We start from the raw sequence: 11,479 nt of genomic DNA, 5'->3' as shown, positions 1-11,479 counted from the left end.
GTCATTAATAGCAAAAATTTGTTGAATGAAGTCATGGGGACTATAGAGATAATGGAACTACCAGTCTGGATTTTAGGGGAGCTACCAGCCTATTCAGATTTACCTGAGCACTGATTTTTCTAAATTCCATCAAACAACTTCAAAAGGAACCTACATAATGTACAAAGTTTGTGAACTTCCATTTTTAAGTTTTGATAAAATACTCTAAAATTTGTAAAATTAATGAGTACAGTACAACATCTACTGTACATGGGAGAGTTGGGGGGTTTTTTGGTGCAGGTATTCAACAAAGAACTTGCCAGGGAGAAGCTTGTATTCTGTAGGATAGATACTTAATTGAAAGGCCATGTGACTTTTTTTTCTGCAAAAGGGGCATTCATGTGCCATATGAGGAAAGGAATTAGTCATGGGTAGAGATAATAAATAAATTTTTCTTTTCATATGATTATTTAAATTAGTGTGTATACATATTTTATGTCCTCTACTTTTGATTATAGGGAAGGGATCACTTATCTATCAGTGTACCATTTGGGATGTTGAATTGTATTATGCACATATTAGGTACTTTGTACTTGAATGAAAATACTCAAAGAATTATAAATTTTTCCAAAACAAAATCAAGAAAAACTCTTTAATAATTTATAAGCATCTAAGAAAAAAGCACCAATAATAAGTTGCAATCTTGTTTATTATATGAAAAGAAAAGGTTTTCAAGACAAAATCAAGCAAGATGTTTTGTAAATGAGTTGATTAAAGTGACTCATCAGCATCAGCAGAACACATAATTTTCCAGTGTGGAGAAAATTGATATTAGGTAATTGCCAGTCCCTGAGTCAGCCAAGGAAATTAGGTGGATGTTGATATACCAGTTAGAGAGCAGAAACAGAATCAGCAAGACAACCACTATTAGAAAACTATCCTGGGCGGCTAGGTGGCGTAGTGGATAAAGCACCGGCCTTGGAGTCAGGAGTACCTGGGTTCAAATCCGGTCTCAGACATTTAATAATTACCTAGCTTTGTGGCCTTGGGCAAGCCACTTAACCCCGTTTGCCTTGCAAAAACTGAAAAAAAAAAACCCTATCCTCCACACATCACCTATGAAATTAGTCTAAATCAACATCCAGTTCATTTAGACTCTGCTCTAGTTAATATAACAGGGAAATATATGCTCTTTTCTCCTTAGGCAGTAAGAAAAAAAGAAACCAGCTCTTCACAGAGGGTACCAAGCTCCATGGGCAGTCAGGTACCAGTGTACACAAATGAAAATTGAATAACTAGGGAGGGACAGGATGGTGAGAGCTGGAATGTTTCACAGGGAAATTTTGGAGACAGAAAATGGAGTCAAGAAGAAAAGTGGTTAAAGAATACACAACAAGATAAAAAGGGTAGTGAAATTAAAGAAAGACCCAAAAAGTCAAGGTGTTTAGAGTTAAGGCACTAATATTAATCCTTTAAACTGTCAGGAAGTTTTTTTTTAAAGTAAGGTAAGGAGACATACAACTGCCAAAACTCTGAAAAGTATTATGGGCCGGCTTCAAGAAAAAAATGACTCTTTTTATTTTATCTAAGAGGTATCACTACTATATGATATCTGGTATCAGTCATTTGGCAATTCTGAATTGATAAGAAAGAATATTTCATAAAATTATAAATATCAGGAGAAACACATGGCCACTTTCCCCATTCTATCCTTTATTCTTGTTCAGAAAACAAATTCATGGTTGAAGAATCATTCCTTAAAACTTTGCCAGTAACAATGAGTTTTATAGCTTTCCGAAACCAAGGGTAAAAGAAAGCATAAATGAGGGGATTCACAGCTGAGTTGTAATAAGCAAACCAACAGCAAATCTCATAAACATAGGCAGGAGTGATGAATCCGAGAAAAGCATCAATTAATGAGTCAAGTGAGTAGGGTAACCACGAAATTAGAAATGCAATCACAGCAATGCCCAGTGTTTTTGCTGCTTTTCTCTCTCTCTTGGCTACTCTGGCTTTGTAATTATCTGAGGAGAAAGACTCCCCTTTGCTACCTGTGTTTTCAATCTTTCTAGCCTGGAATTTAGCTACAAGAAAAATCTTAGAGTAAAGAATAATCATAATTAGACTGGGTATGAAAAACAGCAGAAAATCTATTATGATCCAGTTTTGATTCACAGCAATCTGACAACCTCCAACACAGGTAAGTGCACTTACTAATTCCTCCAGCCCATCATCATTGACACCTGTGTAAAAAACAGAACCACTGTAAGACATAGTGATGGTCCAGGAGAGAGCAATACAAAGCCCAGAGGTAGAAATGGTAAATTTGGTTGGATAGACTAGAGGGTCTGTAACAGCAATATATCTATCAATAGAGATGAAACACAAATGAAGGAGGGAAGTATAACAAAATGCCACATCAAAAGTGGTATGCAGTTTACAGTAACTCTCCCCAAAATACCAGCAACTCTCCACTGACCTCACCATACTGAAGGGCATCACAGTGATTCCCACCAAAAAATCAGCACATGCTAAGGAGGCAATAAGAAAATTGGCTGGAGAATGCAGCTGCTTGAAATGAAGGATTGAAATCATGACCAGAAGATTTCCCAAGACAGCTAGCACAACTCCAGAGCCAAAGGCCAGGTAGAGGATGACTCGGAGTCCTGGGGAGTAAGGAGTCTGAATGCAAGAGCCATTGATGTTCTCATAGCAGAGCTGGACTGCAGTAGACTGGGATCTGTTGCTGCTGCTCATGATTCTTCTCTCTGTGCAGTGTTTATATTCTTTGTGATCACACCGACTTTACTGTTGAAATTTCCAATGTTTTTTAAGAAAATATTACATTACAAGAGATGCCAATTATACCTTCAAAGCATTATGAAGTTTTTCCAATTTAATTAAAATTTCCAATTATTTTATCAAGCCAGAAAATTTTAATATAGCTCAGAGAACTTCAGTAACTTAGCAAAAAAGCAAGCAAGTAATTAGTTTTGAACTGAATATTTGAGAAGGTTGCTTTTAGATACTCTGGACTGTATCTCTAAGAAACATACTAAAGTAAACAGGAATAAATTATGATGTTAACCATTTCAAGAGGAATCTTTTATTAACATCCCCTCCCACAGCTTGTCAGATCCAAATTATGCCCCAAATCCCCTGTGCTCTGACAAAGTCAAAGAAACTTTACCCCTGAAAGGCTTTAGAAGGAATCCCAGTTGTATAAGGTGTGAACTGGGAGAATAGATTTCCTCCTCCAGGAATCATTATTTACTTATTTTTAATAAACTATTTATTATTATTTGAAGCCAGAGACTTCTGATAGTTTTCCTAAGTCCTGGTCTTCAATGACATGATCTGTATAAGCTATAGGTATTTCTAATACCTCTGATGCTTTAAGCATATTAAAATGTAATTCCTAACAATTTATAAAGATTCTATATGTCAATATATTAGTCTCTTCAACTGCTCAATCAACTACAAGCAAGAGGAAAATAAGGATCTCAGGGGTCACAATATCAATAAAAATTCATACTTTAAAATTCAGAATTTTAATGCTATGAGTACTTCCAGTATAAACCTTAGCCAACTCCAACTTTCCTGTGAAATTCTTTTCCAGGCTTTTCCATAAATTTGTAAATGTAGGGTGAAGAATGAGACACAGGCATATGTATGAATTGGTTTTTACATACAGTCATTTGTTATTCAATTGATTTCAGTCATGTCCAGTTCTTCATGACCCTATTTCCTTGATGAACATACTATTTCCCATTCCCTTCTCCAGCTCCTTTTTTATTTATGATGAACCGAGGCAAGGTTAAGTGACTTGCCTAGAGTCATGGCTAGTAAATATCTGAGGTCATATCTGAACTCTTATAACTGCATCACCTACCTGTCCCATTAACAAATATCTACACATACACATACACATATAATTGCATATATATGTTTATATATATATATATATATATATATATTAAGGGAATTTGTTTTGTATGACTAGGTTTGATTATTTGTTAAAAGAAATACTTTGTTCTTTTTTCCAATGAGAGAGAAAATGGATATCTATTTTAAAAGATAGAGGTGGAATGGTACCACCTATTTGAAAGCTGCATACATTTTTAGATGATATTGCTATAACATTACTTTTACTTTCATTAAAAATGAAATTAATTACATTAATATTTAACTATTTTACTTTGTTCTTATAAAATAGGAGTAATCTATAAATGTTTGTAATGTTACAAAAAAAATTATAAAAAGGAATCCTGATCAATGGCACAAAATAATTGGAACAAAGATGTTTAAACCTGTACAATTTTCCTGAAAAGGAACTAATGAACAAATGAAAAAAAATTAGTAAATGCTTACTGTGTGCTAAAGTTAAATAGTCCATATCCCAAAGAAACTTACATTCTAACAGAAAAGGATGGTCAGGAAAGGGAGTTTTGATTTGGGAAATCAGGAAATTAAGCTTTGTGGTGAAGGAGTATATGCAAATAAATAATATAACTAAAATTTATGATACTTTAAAGTGCTAATGTTATCTCATGTGTCTCTCTCAACAACCCTAAGTGGTAGAAATTATTATAATTCCCATTTTCCAAATGGTAATACAGAGGCAGAGAGAAATTAAATAACTTTCACAACGCAACATAGTTAATAATTGTCTGAAACTGGATTTGAATTTAGATCTTCCTGAGCCTGAATTAGAACTCAGGTTTATCCTGATTCTGGGTTCAGTATCCTATCTACTGTGCTATCTGGCTCCCTCTAATCTACTGAGTACATTATTACTGCTCACATCCCTGTTGTGCTTCCAAGTACTATTGGACTCAGGAAATCTACCTAAAACATGAGCTCCTTACTTCCTTATCTGATTATCTTGAAGTCGATGTAATGCTCTATAAATGCTAGGTTTCTTGTAATTTTACCTATAATCTTCTCCCTTTTCTCACCTGACACTCTATTATTTTTACAAAGGATAGGCTAATTTGACCAGCTTTAAGGGATAGTAGTAAATACTAGAAATGCCAATTTCCCTTTGCTTTGGTAGCTGGTATTGAGGCACTATAAAATTACATGTTTTCATTTGATCAAGCACCTTGTGACACACTGGCCTTAGTCACGCTCTCCATTTCTGAACACAGGGACTAATAACCCTCTTATATTGAAGCATATCATGGATGATGCAGCCTTCCTTTTTAAGTTAAGGCTTCATTCAGGTTTAGAAAATATGTTGGTAGCAAGCAATCTACTGGAGGCAAATGGAAACTAAGGAGATGAGAGAATATTATTTCTGAGAAAGTAAGATAGGTCAGAATCAATTATCTGCAGATAGCATATCCACCTCTTTGATTACTGTTTTCATATTATGTTCTATCCTTTTTTCACCATGAGTACTTGTCATGTTTTGAAACTTGTTCCCTATCAGTAGTCCAGTAAGGGAAAGGCTTCCCATAATCTACCAAGTAAATTTTGCCATCTAGATTCTTTTAAACACAATTCTTACAAGCTCTGTAGTTTTGATCTGTGTACCATTGAAATTCATTCTGCATTAAATGGTATGCAGGAAATAATATATTGATACTTTCATATTCAGTAAGTCTTCATCATAGGTAAGAGGCTAAGAGAAAGAAATCTTTAACTTATATAAGGCAAAGATATGTAAAATCTTAAACCAGAAATATAAAATATTAGTAATTTTAGGAACTTAGTTAAATTTTTATTTTATAGGCAGCATATCATGCCACATTCTAAAGGCAGCTTAAAAAGATCCATATAAGAAGAACACAGAATTCTTCAGGCAAGATGGGAGCTAGACTATTTCTATTCTAAAATAAAAAATCAAGGAGGCAGCTAGGTGGTGTAATGAATAGAATGCCAGTCCTGGAGTTAGGAGCACTTGAGTTCAAATTTGGACTCAGACACTTGACACTTTCTAGCAATGTGACCCTGGGCAAGTTATTTAATCCTGATTGCCTTACCAAAAAATAACTAAATTAATTTTTTAATGATTTTATATTTAATTTATAGAGATAGTTTTAGTGCTCCTAAGGAATATAATTTTAAATGGCACTATGAAATATGAATACATAGGTAAAATGCAAGAAAATAAATTAAGAAATTTGAAATCTGTATTTAATAAACAAGAAGTATTTGCAAAAATTCATGTCACTAAAACTAGTAAAAGATAGATATTTTATTTCAAAGTATGTCAGTTAAGGTGAATTTCTGAATGAGTGTATGGTGAAAGCTGCTAAAATTCTTTGTCCTGAAAACATTAAAAATTATCAGAATAATTCATTGTCATGAAATAATTTTTGTGAAAAGAATTAGTGAAATTGCTTTTGACATTAATGGAAAACAAATCAAAACTGAAAAAATTGCACAACCTGTGATTGTGGTGAATGGAAGTGTGAAAGTTAATGAACTGAATCTCAATTATTCATAAATATATTGGAAAAACTTGCTTTGAGTAAAATTTATTGATATTTCTTCTCTTAATAACAATAGTAGAGATATTTTAAGAAAGTATATGAACTTTTAAAAATATAATCTTGCATTATTAAAATTAACATGTTTGACTGCAAATGATGCTACAGAAATGACTAGGAAGAAAAATAGGTTTGTAGGTAAATTATTGGCTAAACAGAATGAAATTGTTCTGAATAATAAATTCCATCTTATATATTACACTATATATGAGATGTACTCAAAAGTAATAAAAATGGAACATAATGTAGTTTATTACAAAAATAAGGAATGTTCCATCTTCTCAGGGATCAAATCAACAGTTTTCTTCATTTCTCTTGGAAATGGAAAGTTAGCAGAAAGTCTTACTTTATATAAAAGTTTTCTGACATGGTTTTGAAGTTATTTGGGCAATTTTGCCATGAGATCAAAATGTTTTTTTTTAATTAGAGTCACAAGAATAACTTAGTAATAAGAACTTGTTTTAGGACTTCCCTTTCATTTTAGATGTCATTGATCATTTTAATGAGTTCAATTTAGAATCTAAGGGTCAAAATCAGGTTTTAACATTTATGTGTGACTCCATTAAAAGATTTAGAATTAAAACTTAACCTCTGGGAAAGGCAACTAAAATTATTTGTCTTATTTTCCTTCATGTGTAAATTATCATGAGTTATTTGGTCATTGCAATTTCAGTAAGTATTAAAAATATTCAGCAGTTACTATTTGAATCAGAAAGGTGATTTGAAGTATTTCAAAGCATGTGAAATAAGTTATTTTACTCCATAGCATTCCATTTTCTTCTGATGTTAAAAACAAAAAGGAACTTGGTGAAATTCAATATAGTAGTATGTACATGTGTATAGATTGTTGTGAACCCAATAAAGTACTTAGAAAATTCCTGGTTCACTGGATTATTTTGAACTGAGAAAGTCAAAATAGGTCTTCATCAAGAACAGGCATGTACTGTAGGTCAAACCAGCAGAAAAGCCAGGAATCTTGTTAAACTCTTCTGGGCTTCCCTCAGAAACAACATTAATCAAGCTTCTCAATAGATTCTGGAGTGACAGGACCCACAAAAGAATAATAGTGTGGCATATCTTCCAGCAAGGTCTGTCATGGGGTTGGGGTTGGGGATGCATGGATGTACCCTGGGTAGATAATAGAGATCCAGTGCATAACAGCACCAGGATGAAACAGGGACTAATCTGAGATCCTTGGATGTGGAAGCAGAAGCTTTTGCAGTTTGGGCTGCTCAGTGGTCAGATTGGGAAAGCTCCTGCGAAGGTGCCCAGGACCCCCATTCAACCAGTAAGCTGGTCTGGATGATCCACCCCAGCCCAGATGGCCAAATTCAGTGACTGGGTTACCTATGCAGATAGCCCAGAGACAGCCCCAGGTGTTCCCACTATTTCCAAAGACCCTGAGAGTGGGCAGCTAACATCTCCAGTGCAGATAGTCCAAATAGAAAGCCTCATGCATTTCTCACCAGTAGGACCATTGAGTAAACCACAACACTTATGGCCCCAGGTCACTAAGCAAGCCTCTAGGGTTCTTAACACCAAAGGTCTGCCAACTAGTTCTTCTAATACAAGACAGATAAGATAGAGTCCAGTAACAAATCCCCAAATGAATAAGAAAGATCAAAGAAGAGCAGGGTCTATTAAAAGTTACCTTGGAGATAAGGATGGACAAAACAGTACCTCAGGAAAGGAAGGCAGTAGGGATGCCACATGTGAAGCTTCAGAGGAGAATATGAATTGATCTCTAGCACAGAAAAACTTATTAGAAGAGTTGAGAAAAGATTTGAAAACTCAAATGGAAAAATTGGGAAAAGAAATACAAGATAAATTTAACATCTTACAACAAAAAGTGAAAGGAGAAAACAAATCCTTTATAAATACAATTGGGCACATGCAAAAAGAAATAAATTCCTTGAAAAATTCAATTGGGCAAATGGAAAAAGATAAAAGCTCCTTTAAAAATAGAATTCACCGAGAAGATCCTAACTGAAATATTGCTTCTCATAAACAAAACTACTCAAGTTTTAAAAAAGATAAAAACAAAAGCAAAAACAAAATCCCAATTGCATCCCTAACTGTAAGATTCCCTGGGTTTACAGAAATTCACCTCATCCGGTATATTGATTAGTTATAGATGCACTCCAAACTCTCATAACAAAGTCAATAAAAATTTATCTAAAGAAGACACATTTTCCTTCTTTAAAGCAATATTTGGAAGAATAAGTGAGGAGAAAAAAATAGAATTCACCTAAACAATTGGAAATTGAGTGAATGTCCATCAATTGGGGAATGGCTGAACAAATTGTGGTATATGTACATTATGAACTACTATTATTTTATTAGACACCAGGAGGGATGGGAATTCAGAGAAGCCTGGAAGGATTTACATGAACTGATGCTGAGCAAGATGAGCAGAACCAGAAGAACACTGTACACTTTGGCAACAACATGGGGGTTGATGATCAATCTTTTTTTTATCATAACTTCTGTTATTTCATTCTAACATCATCATCATCATCATCAACATTTAGATAGATAGCACTTCAAGGTTTGCAAAGCACTTTGTCTTAATGGACTTGCTCATTCCATCAGTGCAACAATCAGGAACAATTTGGGGGTATCTGTGATGGAGGATGCCATCTGTAACCAGAGAAAGAATTGTGGAGTTTGAACAAAGATCAAAGAGTATTACTTTTAATTTTTTTTTTAGGTTTTTGCAAGGCAAATGGGGTTAAGTGGCTTGCCCAGGGCCACATAGCTAGGTAATTATTAAGTGTCTGAGATCAGATTTGAACCCAGGTATTCCTGACTCCAAGGCCAGTGCTTTATCAACTATGCTACCTAGGCATCCTTACTTTTAATTTTTTTTAAAAAAGGTTATCATATTATGTAATTTTGCTATCCCTTATATTTTTTTCCTAAAGGATATGATTTCTCTCTCAAAACATTCAACTTAGATCAATCTATAGCATGGAAACAATGTAAAGACTAACAGACTGCCTTCTGTGTGTGGGGGGGACAGAAGTGAGATTAGGGGGGAAATAGTAAAATTCAAAATAAATAAATAAATTTTAAAAATGGAATTCACCAAATGAAAAGGAGATACAAATGCTTACTGAATAAAATACCTACTTGAAAAATAAACTGGGACTACTGGAAGCTAATGATTCTATGAAATACCAAGAATCTGATTAACAAAATCAAATTTTTTTTTTAAAAAAGAAGAAAGTGTGAGATCCCTCAACAGTAAAAACATTGACCTGGAAAATGATCCAGGGCAGACAATTTAAGGATTATTGAACTAGCTTAAAGCTATGATCAAAGAAAACATTCTTCCAGAAATCATCAAGGAGAACTGTCATGATATCCTGGAACCAGAGGACAAAATAGTCATTGAAAGAATCCATCAATCACCTCCTGAAAGGGATTCCAAGATGAAAATGCCAAGGAATATTGCAGTCAAACTCCAGAATTATCAGGTCCTGCAAGCACCCAGAAAGGAGTAATTTAAATACCAGGGAGCCACAATCACAATTATACAACACCTGGCTACATCAAAATTAAAGAAATGAAGGGCTTGGAATATGATTTTCTGGAGGGCAAGGGAGCTTGGTTTACGACCGAGAATTAAACACTCAGCAAAATTAAGCATACTCTTTCGGGGGAAAAGATGGATTTAAAAAAAATGGGTGACTTTCAAAGTTTCCTAACCAGAGCAGAACAGAAAATCTGAATTTTAAACAGGAGACTCAAGAGATATATGAAAAGATAAACAGAGGAAAAGAAAAAGACTGCTATTTAATAAGATTAAACTGGTTATATTGATATCTGGGAGGAATATTCTCATTAACTCTTGAGATATGTTGATTTTGATAGAATGATTTTAAAAAAATTTAATACATTAATAAAGGTGGATTATGATGAGAAAGGATGAAGGGGGAAACAGAATGGGATAAATTATGACACATGTAGAGGTGCAAACAACTATTGCAGTAGATGGAAAGAATAGAGGGAGGGAGAACTTCTTGAATCATACTCTCATTTGGATTTGGTTCAAAGAAGAAATAACATGCACTTTGTTTAATTTAGAAATTTATCTTACCTTTCAAGTATTAGGAGGGGGAGGGGAGAAGGAAAGAAGGGAGTGATAGAAGGGAAGGAAGGAAGAAGGGGGAAAAGGAGAAAGGTAAGAAAAGGAACAGTTACTGATAGGAGAACAAAGCAAGGCAGTATTAAGAAGCAAAATTCAGGGGTGACTAGGTAGTGCAGTGGATAGAGCACCTGCCCTGTAGTCAGGAGGACCTGAGTTCAAATCTGGACTCAGACACTTAATAATTACCTAGCTGTGTGGCCTTCGGCAAGCCACTTAACCCCACTACCTTGCAAAAAACCTAAAAAAAGAGAAAGGCAAAACACAGGTGAGGAGGTATAAGGTGAAGGGAGGTGGGAAACAGCACAAATAGAAAGGGAAATAGAATGAGGGTAATAAAAAGTTAGTAATTTTAACTGTGAATGTGTGGATAGAAAAGTGGTTTAAAATCAGAATCCTACAATATACTGTTTACAAGAAACACATTTGAAGGAACGAGATACACACAGAGCAAAGGTAAAAGGCTAGAGCAGAATATATTATGCTTAGCTAAAATGAAAAAATCAAGGTTAGCAATCCTTATCTCAGACAAAAACATTTGCAAAAATAGATCTCATTAAAAGGGAGGAAAGAAACTATATCCTCCTACAAGGTACCATAGACAATTAAGTAATTTCAATCCTAAACATGTATGCACCAAGTGGTAGGGCAACCAAATTCTTAAGGGAGCTAAATGATATAGAAAGACATGGACAGCAAAACTATAGTGCTGGGGGACTTCAACCTCCCTCTCCCAGAATTAGATAAATCTAACATAAAATAAACAAGAATGAAGTTAAGGAGGTAAATAGAATGTTTAAAAAAGTTAGATATGATAGACCTCTGGAGAAAACTGAATAGAAATAGGAAGGAA

The 11,479-nt window shown here is 34.3% G+C and overlaps 1 protein-coding gene across 1 annotated transcript; it reads right to left on the bottom strand.

The window, feature by feature from the left end:
* Positions 1–1,692: 1,692 nt before the first annotated feature.
* Positions 1,693–2,736, bottom strand: LOC141489391 (trace amine-associated receptor 6-like). The gene has a single exon (XM_074190042.1). The coding sequence runs from the start codon at positions 2,734–2,736 to the stop codon at positions 1,693–1,695; it is 1,044 nt and encodes a 347-aa protein (XP_074046143.1).
* Positions 2,737–11,479: the final 8,743 nt, after the last annotated feature.

The sequence above is a fragment of the Macrotis lagotis genome, chromosome 5 (genome assembly GCF_037893015.1).
Source record: "Macrotis lagotis isolate mMagLag1 chromosome 5, bilby.v1.9.chrom.fasta, whole genome shotgun sequence".
Classification (NCBI taxonomy): Eukaryota; Metazoa; Chordata; class Mammalia; order Peramelemorphia; family Peramelidae; genus Macrotis; species Macrotis lagotis.
This window is presented reverse-complemented; position numbering and strand designations above follow the sequence as displayed.